This window comes from Mobula birostris, chromosome 11 (genome assembly GCF_030028105.1).
Source record: "Mobula birostris isolate sMobBir1 chromosome 11, sMobBir1.hap1, whole genome shotgun sequence".
In the NCBI taxonomy this organism is placed as follows: domain Eukaryota; kingdom Metazoa; phylum Chordata; class Chondrichthyes; order Myliobatiformes; family Myliobatidae; genus Mobula; species Mobula birostris.
In genome coordinates this window covers 18,984,034-18,999,950 of record NC_092380.1, presented here as the reverse complement: position 1 = coordinate 18,999,950, position 15,917 = coordinate 18,984,034, and the positions used below count along the sequence as shown (strand labels likewise).

The 15,917-nt window shown below is 44.4% G+C and overlaps 1 protein-coding gene across 1 annotated transcript in view; it reads left to right on the top strand.

Moving 5' to 3' along the window:
• Nucleotides 1-15,917, top strand: part of sgsm3 (small G protein signaling modulator 3) — a 116,650-nt gene that overhangs the window by 34,911 nt on the left and 65,822 nt on the right. Inside the window, exons 9-10 of the mRNA XM_072271829.1 lie at nt 3,302-3,445; nt 14,135-14,330. Coding sequence (XP_072127930.1) covers nt 3,302-3,445; nt 14,135-14,330 — 340 coding nt within the window. The remainder of the gene's footprint in view (nt 1-3,301; nt 3,446-14,134; nt 14,331-15,917) is intronic.

Sequence of the window (15,917 nt, the reverse complement as noted above, 5' to 3'; positions counted from 1 at the left end):
CCACAGACAGCTATGAAACAGAATACCACAGAACCCATTCAAGTAAAAATATTAAACCCCCCACACACAAACAAAATCATGCAAACGACAACAAAAAAAAAGAAAAACACAATATAAAATGCAAAATCGAAAGAGTCCAGGCATATTTCAGTTCAACTCAGTGTTCGTTATCTGCAGGGTGCCCCGATTCAAAATTGCCCAAAATAGCAACAAAAAAAGAAGCAACCAAAAAGCAGAAACATATCATAATGTGAACTGCAGAGTCCAATCCACAAACCACATCGATTAGACCTTCCCCAAGAACTCTGGTACCATCCTCTGACAGCATGGAGGGAGAGGGAGAGAGAGAGAGACCATCCGAATGCAGGGACCTTCCTCTGGGAGCAGCAAGCAAGGGAGGAGAGAGAGAGGGACTGTCACACACAAACACCTTATTCCAGCAGCAGTGAGAGAGAGGCTGAACAACCCCCTCACCTCGATGATTTCAATCTTCCTTGGCATTTTAATCGACGAAAAATGGTGTCGGTCGTGGGCTTGCAGCCTGTCTGCAGGCTTCTTGGTCTTGAGGCCACACGCCTCACGGAACACCCTCAGAGACAGCAAAGCACTAGATTGCTCAGTGCGTCCAAAAACACACCACCAAAATGTAGATCACAGGCTCCAACAGTAGCAGAACCACACTTGAAAGAAAAAGAAGTGAAAGAAGTAATTTCGTGAACTATCTGGAGGATGTCACCCTTGTCAAGTTGTTCACTGGCACCATCTTCTTCCAGATTGCAAATGCGAGGATGGGGGTTAAGATATGAGGAGAAGAATTCTGAATGAGTAGAAGGGTGTGAAGGGAGCACTGGAAAAGTTAAATTAGTATGTGGCAAAAGAATAGGTGAGGATTTCAGAAAGGCTGAGTTGAGAGCTTGGGGAGAAAATATCAGCAGCAATCCTTTGCATTGTAGGGAATATGGTGTCAGAAGACTGAATAAGAGAAAGCAGGATCTCCCAGTGGCCGCACATTTTAATTCCACATCCCATTCCCATTCTGACATGTCTATCCACGGCCTCCTCTACTGTAAAGATGAAGCCACACTCAGGTTGGAGGAACAACACCTTATATTCCGTCTGGGTAGCCTCCAACCTGATGGCATGAACATTGACTTCTCTAACTTCCGCTAATGCCCCACCTACCCCTCGTACCCCATCCGTTATTATCTATATACACACATTCTTTCTCTCACTCTCCTTTTTCTCCCTCTGTCCCTCTGACTATACTCCTTGCCCATCCTCTGGGTTCCCCCCCTCCCCCTTTTCCTTCTCTCTGGGCCTCCTGTGCCATGATCCTCTCATATCCCTTTTGCCAATCACCTGTCCAGCTCTTGTCTCCATCCCTCCCCTCCTGTCTTCTCCTATCATTTCAGATCTCCCCCTCCCCCTCCCACTTTCAAATCTCTTACCAGCTCTTCTTTCAGTTAGTCCTGACAAAGGGTCTCGGCCTGAAACGTCGACTGTACCCCTTCCTAGAGATGCTGCCAGGCCTGCTGCGTTCACCAGCAACTTTGATGTGTGTTGCTTGAATTTCCAGCATCTGCAGAATTCCTCGTGTTTGCGTGAATAAGATTTCAGTAGCTTTTTTTTGTGAGTTTGAAAGCTACTGGGAGGGAGAGCAGAGGCAGTAAATCACCAACAGAGTTTGTGCTGTTACCTGTTTAACCAGATGAAATTGCAACACTTCTAAGATAGCTGATAATTAATTCAATTACTCAGTCATGTAGAAGTGGAGACAGAGCTGTCTAAGGGCAGACATTATTTAAGAGCTTTATTTACTGTATGTAGATCCGAACATACAGTGAAATACGTTGTTAGCATCAACAATTTACACAGTCCGCATGATGAGCTGGGGGCAGCTCATGTGTGTCGCCATGCTTCCAACACCAACAGAGCATGCCCACAACTTACTAAGCCGTACATCTTTAGAATGTGTGAGGAAACTGGAGTACCCATAGGAAACCCATGTGGTTGTGGGAAAAACGTGCAAACTCCTTACAGAGAACAACGGAATTGAACCCAGATCGCTGGCACTGTAGTAAAGTTAAGTATTTTTACACAGCGAGTGATTGGTGCTTCAAAAACAGTTAGGGGAGGTGGTGGAAGCTGATAGAATGGCAATGTTTAAGAGGCGTTTAAACCCATGACCAAGCAGGAATGTTGGAATGTACAGTACTGTGCAAAAGTCTTAAGCACACACACACACGCACACATATATATATGTATGTGTGTGTATATATATATATCTTGAGGGTGCCTAAGACTTGGCACAGTACTGTATTTGTCAATGTGGGGTGGAGAGTGAGTTTGTAAATCTAGCGGGAGCAAATGATGTTGGGAATGGTGAGGGTGAGGTGCCACGGATTGGGGGGGGGGGGGGTGTGTGATAGGTGGCAGAGAAGGAGTGTCAGAGGCATGGGGTTGGTGCGGATGCAGGCACGCCCAGCCCCGAGACAGCAGGCAAGACACCATTAGGTTTATTGATCTTTATAGAATGTGTCTCTGGTGATTCCCATCCCCCTGCCTTCGTAGATGCTCGGCAAAGGAGGTCTGGAAGGAGACCTGACGTAGATTGGGAGGCTGCTTCACCGAGCACCTATACTCCATCCGCCAAAAAAAGCACCATTTCCCAGTGGCCACCCATTTTAATTCTATCCCTTCCCATTCCAACATGTCAGTCCATGGCCTCCTTAATTTCTGCAATGAGGCCACACTCAAGTTGGAGGAGCAACACCTTATATTCTGTCTGGATAGCCTCCAACTTGATGGCCTAAACATCGATTTCTTGAACTTCCAGTAATGCCCCCCTCTCCTTCACCATTTCCTATTCCCAATTCCCTCTCTCATCTTATCTCCTTACCTGCCCATCACCTCCTGCTGATGCTCCTCCCCTTTCCCTTTCTTCCATGGCCTTCTGTCCTCTCCTATCGGATTCCCCCTTCTCCAGCTCTCTTCGCCAATCAATTTCCCAACTCTTTACTTCACCCCCTTCCCCTCTCCTGTCACCTACCACCTTGTACTTCTTCCTCCCCTCCCCCAGCTTCTTACTCTGACTTCTCATCTTTTTTCTCCAGTCCTGAAACATCAACTGCTTACTCTTTTCCATAGAAGCTGCGTGGCCTGCTGAGTTCCTCCAGCGTTTTGTGAGTGTTGCTCCGCAGGATCTACACTAAGCCTGGACCTGACCTGCGTAGCTGGGTCCGGTCTGGTTAGGTAGCCAAGTTCTAATTTGTCTGCTAATTTGACTATTTCTTCGTTTCAGATTGAAAAAGACCTGCTGCGCACAATGCCAAGTAACACCTGTTTCTCCAACATGGACAGCATTGGTGTTCCAAGATTACGGCGAATCCTACGTGGGCTGGCATGGCTATATCCAGAGATTGGTTACTGCCAGGGAACAGGAATGGTATGATCTTTTCCTCCATATTCTTGATATCCTTATTGGCTGAGATTGGTGGAGGTTTGTTTGCCTAGAACCCTTACACAGGTCAATATTTTGTAGTTTACTTCCCTTGGTCCCATGGTCAAACTTTATCTAGTAGTCTGACTTCCGCTCTAGTCCATTGCAGACCATCCCTTTTATTCTGACTAAACCATGTCTTTGTCCATTCTCCTCCATCCTAAATTCCCAATGCTCCACGCTCGCTATTACTTCATGCAAGCAGAACCACCTGTGCCATTAGGAAATATTACAGGGATTATATTCATTTTATATATATCAGGAACAGGAACAGTTAGTACCTCTCAACTATCTTGAACCAAAGAGGATAACCACTTGCCCCATCATTGAAATGTTCTCACAGCCTACGGACTCACTTTCAGGGACTCTTCATCTCATGTTCTTGATATTTATTGCTTATTTATTTATTATTATTATTTCATTCTTTTTTACTTCTTTCTTTACCTCTGGTTCAAATGTATTCAAATATCTTTTACCTCTGGTTCAAGTGTATCCAGACTCTCACAGCCTTTTCAAAGATAGAGTTGGACGGTTTATTGTGTTTGCATATTGGTTGAACACCCAAGTTAGTGTGGTCTTCCATTGATTCTGTTTTGGTTGTTCTTCTATTATGGAGTTATTAAGTATGCTGCAAGAAAATAAATCTCAGAGTTGGATATGGTGACTTATATATACTTTGATAATAAATTTACTTTGAAATTCGAACTTGGACATACTAATCTAAGACTCCCAGATGTATCTGAACACTTGTACTCATTAGCGACAAACTTTTTAAATAATATTCTGTTTTTCTATTCTTTTTACCGAAGTGGATAGCAAGAAATTTATTCCACCCACTCCCACTTTTGCCCATTCGTTGAACCTATCCACGTCCCTGTGCAGATTTGTATGTTCTCTCTCACAGCTTCCTTTCCCATTTGGTGCTGCAGGCAAGCAAACGTAATACCCTAAGAGTCATGGACTCTCTGTGTCTCCAAAAAAACTGCCTCATAGACGCTCCCCATTATATCATCACTCACATATGTCATGAAACTTTTTCACCCGGAGAGTGGTGGGTATATGGAATGCTCTGCCCCAGAAGGCTGTGGAGGCCAAGTCTCTGGATGCTTTCAAAAAAGAGATGGATAGAGCTCTTAAAGATAGAGGAATCAAAGGTTATGGGGATAGGGCAGGAACAGGGTACTGATTGTGGATGATCAGCCATGATCACAGTGAATGACAGTGCTGGCTCGAAGGGCCGAATGACCTACTCCTGCACCTATTGTCTGTTGTATTGTCTATTGTAAATTAGTTTTTTTTGTGGCAGCAGTACAGTGCAGTGCATAAAATCGCTACAGTACTGCGCAAATTGACTTTAAAAGAGTGTCCCAGTTCTTTTTGCTCCCACAAGAAGAAACATCCTCTCCACATTTAACTATTAAGACTCATCAGTTGCCCCTTTTGACTCCACTAAACTCCCACAGATACAAGCCAAGCCAGTCGAACCTTCCCTAATAAAGCCGCTATTAGTCACGTTTCAGTGGCGGGGTGGAGATATGTCTCTACCAACCAGAGTGTAAGGCACTCCTTCCCTCCGCTTGCCAGCAGGCCACCCTTGAGCAGGGTCTAGCACCTGCTTAGACCACCCCACCACCCCGATCGGTGTCATGAGAAGCCATGGGAGCACCTGGTGCATATCGCAAGTTGTGGTTGTGTGATCACTAACTCCAGGCAGAGAGTCTCTGAAGAGTATTGATAATGACTGGGTTCGCCCGTCTTATAAGGACGCTGCCCAGAAGAAAGCAATGGCAAACCACTTCTGTAGAAAAAAATTCCCAAGAACAACCAAGGTCATATAAAGACCATGACCATCCACGTCATATGACACGGCACATAACGAACGAACGAATGGTCTCCAATGTCATAACGATTCTGTGATTCCAAGGTTCTGTGTTCATCAATACTGTGTTCTGTTATGCATCATATTTGCTTTCCGAAGTCCGTATCTCACACTTCCTGGATTGAGTTCCATTTGCTGTGTTTTTTCTTCCCCACTTAACCAAACCCTTGAGTTCTGATATGGAGTCTCGGATCCGAGAAGCTGACGCTTATCCTTTCCTCAGATGCTGCCTGGTCTGCTGAGCTTTTCCAGCATTTTCTGTTCTGGCTCAGATTTCATTGACATGCTTCCGTGAGCCTTGAGCTTTCTCCCTGCTGTCAACCACATTACAAGTTTTGGCATCATTGGCAAACTCAGGAACATCGATTTGGAGAGGCAATATTAAGCACTGTGGAACTAACACAAAATATTGTTTCAGAGGAGTGTGAAGTCAGAAGTTGGTTTACATAGACAAGAGTTCATAGAGGCATACAGCAGGGAAACAGGCCCTTCAGCCCATCTGATCTGTACTGACCAATATATCCCATCCAACCTAGTTCCAGTTGTTAACGTGTGGTGCATAATCTTCTAAACCTTCCTAATTTATGTATAATACTGTGCAAAAGTCTTAGGCTCATATGTATAGCTGGCATGCCCAAGACTTTTGCACAGGACTGAAGTAATTTTATGTATTGCACTGTACAGCTGCAGCAAAAAAAAATCATGACATATGTGAGTGATGATAAATCTGATTCTGATTTGGGTCTCTATTGTGGACGGAGAGTGGGAAGGGGGCAGGGAGAGGGGAATCATGGTTGGGAAAAGGGGAAGGGAGAGAGGAGGGAGCAGGAAGCAACAAAGAGACAATCTGTAATGATCAATAAACCAATTGTTTGGAATCAAATAACCTTGCCTGGTGTCTCAGGGCTTAGATATGTCTGCACCCATGGCACCCCCATACCCATAGCACTCCTCTGCCACCTGACCCACACCCCTCTTGCAGCACTCCACCCTTGCAATTCCCAACATCCTTTACTCCTGCCGGATTTACAAACTCGCTCTCCGCTCTATGTTGACAAAATGCAGTATTGTGGAAAGGTCTTGGGCACCCTAGCTCTATGTATGAGCCCAAGACCTTTGCAAGATGGACTTGCAGAAAAGGAGGACAAACTGGCCAACCTGGTCAGCCATCTTGACAGAGCCTCCACAAAGTTTGGAATGGAAATAAGTGCCGAGAAAACCAAGCTCATGGCAAATGCCAACAGTGCCATCACAACAGACATCTTAGTCCATGGTCAGAAACTTGAGACAGTGCAGCAGTTCAAATACCTGTGATGAAGGATCAAGACCAGAAGTCCTGGCAAGAACCGCACAGACAATGACTACACTATCCAAACTCAAGACAATATGGAGGGACAGCAACATCACCATGAAGTACAAGATCAGACTCCTGTGTGCATTGGAATTCTCCATCTTCCTGTACGCATGTGAGACATGGACCCTCACAACAGAGCTACAGAGGAAGATACAGGCATTGGAAATGATGTGCTATCGCAACATCTTGGGCATCTCATACTTGGACCACATCACAGACGAGCTGGTCCGCAAAACCATCCAGCACCACATTAGCCCCCATGAAGACCTTCTCACAACGGTGAAGAAAAGAAAGCTGAGATGGTACGGCCACGTAACAAGATTCAGTGGCCTTGCAAAGATCGTTCTATGAGGAACTGTGGAGGGGAAAAGAAGGAGAGGCAGACGGAGGAAAAGATGGATGGACACCATTAAAGAATGGACAGGGAAAACACTTGTGGTGACCCAGGCTCTGGCACACAACCGTGACAGATGGAACAGACTGGTGCAAAGCTTGTCATGACGGCACCCAGACGACTCCACCAGGAGTTAAGCGCGCAAGGCAAGGCAAGACCTTTGCACAGCACTGTATATCCAACTGTTTTAAAACTTGTTCTTGTACCTGCCTCAACCATTTCCCCCGAAGGCTCCTTCCACATTTTGGTGCATGTTGCTCTTTGTGTAACAAAAAAAAATGCCCCTCAAGCTTATATTAAATCTCTCCCCTCATAGCTTAATCCTATGCCCTCTAGTTATTGATTCCCCAACTCTGGGAAAGACTGAGTGCATTCACCTTATCTATGTCCCTCACAATTTTAGGCACCTCTATAAGATCACCTTTCTGTCTCTTACACTGCAAGGAATAAAATCCTAGCCTGTCCAGTCTCTCCCTATAATTCAGTCACTGGCAACATCCTTCTATAGATTTTCCACACTTTTTCCAGCTTAATAATATCTTTGCCATAGCAAATGGAGCACAATGCTCCCAGGCATGCAGATTGGTGTATTTGTCTGTAAATGCATTTGAAAGAGGTCAACACTCAGGGTGTCTGAAACTCCGAAAACATGCGGCAGCCTCCCTCGCTAACCTTATCTTCGTCAACTGGCAGTCCTGTTGTTCAGACCCGTTTCTCAAGTAAGTCATTAGGTCCATTTAAAATGCAAATATAATGACTCATCTCAGGAAGTTGGCAGCAGCTCGCCCCTGGGAACCGAATGCTGCTTAGATAATTGTCGTTGACTAATGGTGACTTCGGGCAGCACTGTGGTACAGCTGGGAGGACTGGTGCCTCACAGTTCCAGCAGCTGAGTTCCCTGGAATAGCACTGGAGTTTCTCCAGATGCTCCGGTTCCCCCCCACGTCCCAAAGACATTGGATTAATTGGCCGTTGTACCGTTGCCCCTATTGCAGGTGGGTGGGCTGATGTGAGTGTGCTGAGAGCAGGTTGTAGGGGAATGGAATTGCTCTGTGTGCTGTCATAGATTCGATAGGCTGAGTGGCCTTGTACGCAATTTTTTTTAAATGATGGATATTATGTGGCACTTATTGAGTTTGTGCTTTGTGTTAGACTGTTTCAAACAAAACAAGCTCTGCAGTTGAGACTATGGTTTAGCTCATGGCTGAGAAACAGCAGGCACCGGAAAGCCAGCTGCAGTTCAACTGGACAACTCTCTTGATCTAGATGGAATGCATCCTGAGGCTGTGGAGGAAGGCATGGGTGGAGAGATCCTATATCTTCCCAGCATCTGTGGATTCACTGATGCGGTGCTTCAGAAGACTGCACGTTTTACTCACCTGTTTGAAAAGGGGTATACCGATAGTTACACAACCCACAAGCTTGGGTAGTGGACTGGAAATGCGTCTCTACCAAAGGAGGTGTAAGGCACTCCTTCCCTCCGCTAGCCAGTCGGTCACCCTTGGCAACGCGTATCACCTGCTTAGCCCCTCTGGTCAGGGTCATGCAAAGCTGTGGGATCAGGTGGTGGATGTTCATATGAATAGCTTGTGCATATCACAGATCCTACTTATGCGACCACTGACACCAGGCAGACAATCTCTGAAGAGTATTGATAACGGCTGGGGACACCCATCTTGTAAAGACACTGCCCAGAAGAAGGCAATGGCAAACCACTTCTGTAGAAAAATTTACCAAGAACAATCAAGGTCAAGACCATGATCGCCCACATCATACAACACAGCACTGAATGATGATGATGTTATTTATAAAGGGTAACTGCAAACTTGTCCGTTTGACCCCCACTAGTGGGGTATATTACAGAATCCATAATCAGTGCTGGAATTATCAAGTGCTTATTGATGAGAAGGAGTCAGCATAAAGCTGTTAAGGTGACAAACATGATAGTATTTGTAGCTTACAAACAAAACGTCATTGAAGGAAATGATGGGCAGATGGGGGCTTGCCGAACATGCCATGCAGCACGGTTGTCATCAAGGCCGTAGAATTGGGGATGCAGGGATAGAAGTTGGTTCAGAGGCAGAAAAATAAGAGAAGTAAAAGAGGGAAGTGTACAGTGGAGTTCCACAGGGACAGGTACTACTGATTTTCTGGATGCATATCTATGACTCAGACTTGCGTGCATAAGCTACGCTTTCCAAATTTGTAGATGACACAAAGGTTGAAAGTGGAGGCAGCTGCATGGCAGAGTGAACACCGTGCAAGAGGTCAAATGATGAGAAAAGTGAAGTGGTCCACTTTGTGGGACGGAATGGGCAGAGGAAACGTTAATCAGAGGAAGCAATAGCAAAAGGGGGTCGAGGAGTGAAGTGAAGCCTGTGGTAGATGATGATGAAAACAGTGAGGTTTGTGGTTACATGTGTATAATTAATTGAAAATGGCTGGTCAGATGGAGGAAGTAACCCAGGATAAGCGCAACCTGGGATAAAGGAAGGGGAGAGATGGGGCTGGGGTTTGAGGCAGCTTGAGGCCTTGTTGCCTTATTGTTTTACTGTGGCAGCACAGACCTGGAGCTGGGTCTCAGAATCTGGGTCAGGTTTTTGATTACTATAATACACACAAAACTTTGGAGTTTACTCAACAAGTCAGCCTGAAATGTCGACTGTTTATTCCCCTCCTTAGGTGCTGCCTGACTTGCTGAGTTCCTCCAGCATTTTGTGTGTGGTCAACATGACTCCATTTTCACCACCACCTTCAGATTCCTAGATAGAGGAGAAAAATTAGGCCATTCAGCCCATCGAGTCTGTCCCGCCATTCCGTCATGCTGACTTATTATCCACCTCAACCCCATTTTCCTGCTTTCTCCTCATAACCTTTGACACCCTGACAAATCAAGAACCTATCAACCTCTGCTTCGAATAGACTTAATGACTTGGCCAACATAGCCGTTCATGGCAATGAATTCCACAGATTCATCACCCTCTGACTAAAGGAATTCCTACTTATCTCTGTTCTAAGTGATGTCCAACTATTCTGAGGCTGTGCCCTCTGGACCTAGACTCACCCATGAAAGGAAAATCCTCTCTATCTAGTCCTTTCAATATTCGATAGGCTTCAATAAGATGTCCCTCTCATTTTGCTAAACTCCAGCAAGTATAGGCCCAGAACCATAGTTCCCTCTAAGCTGTGTGCATGTGCGCATGCACACGTTTTTCAACCAGTGCACAAAGGAAATTAATATGCGCATAAAAGGTTAGTTATCTAAAATAATGTAGTTAATAATTATACTTATTGAAAATAATCTTTTAGCTAACTGTTTCTGTTAACTAGTTAGTCGGTTTTTCAAATACCACAATGCACGTTACTAATTTACGTCACCTCACCTTTCCTGTTCCGGTTTGTGCGGCTGCATCACGGCGGTAGCCATGTTTGGCGGACAGTGTTCATATCGTAAAGTTTACAAAGATCTGTTTCAAATCCTGTAGATAGCTTACTAAGTTTTTATTGGAAAAAATACTGATTCGCTATGTCAAATTCAAAAGAAGTGAAGGGCATGAAGCACAAAACAACAGCAAATTTGTTTAAAGTTGAATGGCTTAACAAAATAGTAGAAACTGTTACACCGAAAGCTCATGAGGTCATGAACGTTCAGCTACGAGAAATATTTATGTATGATTTGGAAACTGGAGTTACCTGCTTGTATTGTCGTGATGCGAAAGTTGCTGGAGAATTTGCTAGTGGAAAGAAGTGGGATGATATTTGGAGACTTGACTTTTTGAAGTGTCATTTGGCAAGTAAATACAGAACCCGTCATTACCCGTTACAGGAGTGCTGCGCATGTTACGGTTGAGTGCAGATGAGTGAGAGCGAAAACAATCAAACTCAGGAGATCAAAGTTGAGGTACAAGAATGGTCAGTTTTTGATTTCTCCACAATTGCAGATTGTGACTTCACATTTGGCGATGAACAAGTTAATGCCTTATGTCTAAAATATCATGATTTTCTAGCTGAAAATATTGTAATGGTTAGACAGTTTAATGATTTCAAATTTTTCGTGCAAGAAAAAATTATATCCAAACCGATTTCAAACTTTTCTCAAATGGTGGCATTTGTATTTCAAAATGAACAGTTTTGCGACTTTGCACAGTTGATGGACACTGGCGGAAGCTTTCTTGCGTAGTGCGGACTGTGAGCAAAGTTTTAGCCAAATGAATCAACTCAAAAACAAGCTGAGAAACCATTTAGGTGAATGTCATTTGGATATATTAATGAGAATCAAAAGCTATCAATGCGAAGGAAGTTCTATTAGTCGAGATAGAGTTTACAAAGAATGGGTAAATGCCAAAGACAGAAGAGGGAAAAAATAACTGAGTGAATTAAATATGATAAAAATTAAATATCTCCAACCTGATGGCATGAACATTGACATCTCTAACTTCCGTTAATGCCCCTCCTCCCCTTTGTACCCCATCCCTTATTTATTTATTATTATCATTGTTATGAATTTTTTCTTTCCGCTTTTTTTTCTCTCTTTTTTCTCCCTCTGTCCCTCTCACTATAACTTCTTGCCCATCCCCTGGGCTTTTCCCCCCTTCCCCTTTCTTTCTCCCTAGGCCTCCCATCCCATGATCCTCTCCCTTCTCCAGCCTCGTTTCCCTTTTGCCAATCAACTTTCCAGATCTTAGCTCCATCCTTCCCCTCCTGTCATCTCCTATCATTTCGGATCTCTCCCTCCCCCTCTCACTTTCAAATCTCTTACTATCTCTTCTTTCGGTTAGTCCTGACGAAGGGTTTCAGCCCGAAACATCGACTGTACCTCTTCCTATAGATGCTGCCTGGCCTGCTGTGTTCACCATCATTTTTTGTGTGTGTGACTTAAATATGTATGTTATTTTGTTGTTATTCTGTGCAGTTTTATGTCAAGTATTTTGTAAACCTACATAAACTGTCCCATGTGTGCATTCAGTGTGCACATACTTTTGTCACAGGAAAAAAAATGGCACAACATAAGATTTTTGCGCACACTGACTACTAAAAATTAGAGGGAACATTGTCCAGAACCATCATACACTCCTCGTATGTTAACCCTTTCATTCCTGGGGTCATTCTTGTGATCCTCCTTTGGACCCTTTCCAATGGCAGCACATCTTTTCTTAGATAAAGTGCTCAAAACTGCTCACAATACTCTAGTCTGACCATAGCCTTATAAAGCCTCAGCATCACAACCTTGCTCTTATATTTTAGTCCTCTCGAAATGATTGCTGACGTTGCACTTGCCTTCCTTACTACCGACTCAGCTTGCAAGTTAACCCTTAGGGAATCCTGTACAAGGACTCCCAAGTCCCTTCGCACCTCTGATTTTTGAATCTTCTCTCCATTTAGAAAATAGTCTGTGCCTTTACTCCTTCCACCAAAGTGCGTGACCATACACTTCCTAACACTATATTCCATCTGCCACTTCTTTGCCCATCCTCCCAATCTGTCCAAGTTCTTCTGCAGACTCCCTCCTTCCTCAACACTGCCTGCCCCTCCATCGGTTTTTGTATCATCTGCAGGTTTGGCCATGAAGTCATCAATTCTATCATCTCAATCATTGACATATAATGTGAAACGAAGCGGTCCCAATACCAGCCCCTGCAAAGCACCACTCGTCACCAGCAGCCAACCAGAATGGGCCTCCTTTATTGCGACTCTTAGCATTCTGCCAATCAGCCAATCTTCTATCCATGCTAGTATCTTTCCTGTAATACCCTGGGCTCTTGTTAAGCAACATCATGTGCGGCATCTTGTCAAAGGCCTGAAAATCCGAGTAAGCAACATCCACCGACTCTCCTTTGTCTGTTCTGTCTGGTATTTCCTCAAAGAGTTCCAACAGATTTGTCAGGCAAGGTTTCCCCTGAAGGAAACCATGTTCACTTTGGCCTACTTTATCATGTGCCTCCAAGTACCCTGAAACTTCATCCTTAAAAATGGACTCCAGCATCTTCCCAGCCACTGATATTGGCCTAACTGGCATATAATTTCTTTTCTTCTGCCTCCCTCCCTTCTTAAAGAGTAGAGTGACATTTGCAATTTTTCAGTCCTCTGAAACTTGCAAGATCATTACTAAAGCCTCCACAAGCTACCTCTTTCAGAACCCTGGTGTGTAGTCCATCTGATCCAGACCTATTAGCTTCCCAAGCACCTTCTCCTTAGTAATAGCTTCTCACTTCTGCCCCGTGACGCTCTGGAATTTTTGGCATACTGCTAGTGACTTCCACTGTTGAGAATGATGCAAAATACTTATTAAGTTCGTCTGCCATTTCTTTGTCCTCCATTACTACCTCTCCAGCATCATCTTCCAGTAGTCCAATATCCACAATCACCTCTCTTTTATTCTTTATATCTGAAAAAACTTTTGGTATCCTCTTTTACATTATTGGCTAGCTTACCTTTGTATTTCGTCTTTTTTCTTCTTATGGCTTTTTTAGTTGCCTTTTGTTGGTATTTAAAAGCTTTCCAGACCTCCAACTTCCCACTAATTTTTGCTATATTATAACCCTCTCTTTTGCTTTGATGCCGTCTTTGACTTTCCTTGTCAGCCATGGTTGCATCATCCTTGCTGAAGAATAGATCTTCATCTTGGGGATATATCTATCCTGTGCCTTCCAAATTCCCTCCAGAATAATCAAGTAGTGAAGAAAGGTGGTTGTCTAGCATTTGGGGAGAGGGAGCTGTTTGACAGGCATGAAAGGATGGTCAATAGTACAGACCTTTGTGCTCCTTCCCTGGCCACTACCCACCCAGCCGTGCTCTCTCTTTCTGCCCAGCCCAGACCGTATGCTCTGGCTTTTCCCACTGATTATCACTGACAGTAGCTTTTCTGATTTAGGTTAAGGCTACACTGTGGCGACTGCTCTTCATTGAAGCAGTATAGACTTCATCTTCAACCAGTGTATCTGGTTCCAGGTATATTTCTGATCAGTAGTTTAGCTGTGAGGTTTAATTCCTTGTTTTAATGCCCTTCAGGTTGCAGCTTGTTTGCTGCTGTTCCTCGAGGAGGAGGATGCCTTCTGGATGATGTGTGCCATTATTGAAGACCTGGTTCCTCCTTCATATTTCAGCACCACACTGTTGGGGGTGCAGACTGACCAGCGTGTTCTCCGTCATCTGATAGTACAATACCTTCCCCAACTGGACAAACTTCTCCAGGAACACGACATCGGTAAGTCACAGTCTTTGCTGGGCAGAGTTCATGGAGGTGGCAATGTTTACCTCAAGATTCCCCCACTGAATTACTTACTTACTTACTGCCCGTTTAGGGCAGCAGTGAAGGTCCTCCATATCCTTAGCCAATCAATTTTGGTCTTTGCCTTGGTGGTGTTCAGGGCTTCCTTCATTGTACTAGTAGCTTCCTTTTGGTTTTCACTACTGTCAGCCATGCTAGACCTGGGTGGAGACTTGGGAATACCGTCACACTCAGATGTAGAAGGATTCTTCATTGCTGTTTCCATAACAATTTTGTTTGACCAGTCAGGGTTCTTAGCCCTGAGCTGAACTTCCAAACCTGGAGGACTGGTGGACCACTCTTACAGTAGTCTGACCTCTACCCTTTGACCTGCTTGGCATGTGTGACCCTACCAAGAGCCTAAGCATAAAGCCCTGACTCTAGACAACATAGCTCTCCGGGTCATTGAGGCACACAAGCCTCCAAACCCAATGACAAGGTTGTGGTCCTCCTGGAGGCTTAGTAAATGTTGTATTGCAATTCTTCCCTACCTATCAACACTGAATTTTAATATCACCCACACAACCACTTGCTATTACCCAAGAACATAGGTCGTCATGCCCAGAATAGTTGACTTTTACTTCGTCTTTAATGAGATCATCCTCCAGGAGGACCACAACCTTCTTGTAGGGTTTGGAGGCTTGCATGCATTAATGACCCAGAGAGCTATGTTGGCTAGAGTCAAAGCCTTGTGCTTTGGCTCTTGGTAGGGTCAAAGGGTAGAAACCGGACTAAGAGTGGTCCACCGGTCATCCAGATTCGAGGGTTCAGCTCTGGGCTAACAACCCGGACTGGTCAAAAACATTGTTACGGAAACAGCAATGAAGAATCCTTCTTTATCTGTGTGCAGTGGTATGAACAGACAGAGATAGAGGACCTTCACTGCTGTCCTAAACGCCAGCAGCGTAACAGACAGTATCATTGAGAGTTAGGTCAATAGATATATCACCAGCCTTCCTCTGCAGCAGAAACCTTCTGCAGAAGTATTGAAAGGTAGGATCAGATAACAGCAGCTGCAGTTGGGTCTGAAAAATTGCAGATGAGAAGACCCACTCCATTAATTTAATTGCTGTGGACTTGTTCCAGCTTTAGCAACGCACGTCTTGTCTGCTTCCATTCCTTTGACACTCTTCTCCATTGCCGGATGACTGTTCTGCCCGGAAGTCAGTGTTCATTTTCATTGGACTTTGCCATCCCAACAGTGAAAAAGTGCACATTGTGTAGTATCGCCGTCATTGGTTTAAATATTTATATTTCCTCTTACCTCTACATCGAAGCATTCACTTCAGCTACTTTTTCTTTAGAACTTGTTTCATGTATTTCTTGCTATTTTCCTCTCATATTCTATCTTCTGTCTGAAACGATTTCTGATTACAATTACAATTTCTGGAATTAATATTATAAGTCTTTTCCTTTAGAGTCGTAGAGCACTACAGCACAGAAAGAGGCCCTTATTCTCCCCTTACTCACCCTTGGCCCATCGACCTAAACCATACCTCCCCATACCCCTCCCATCCATGTACT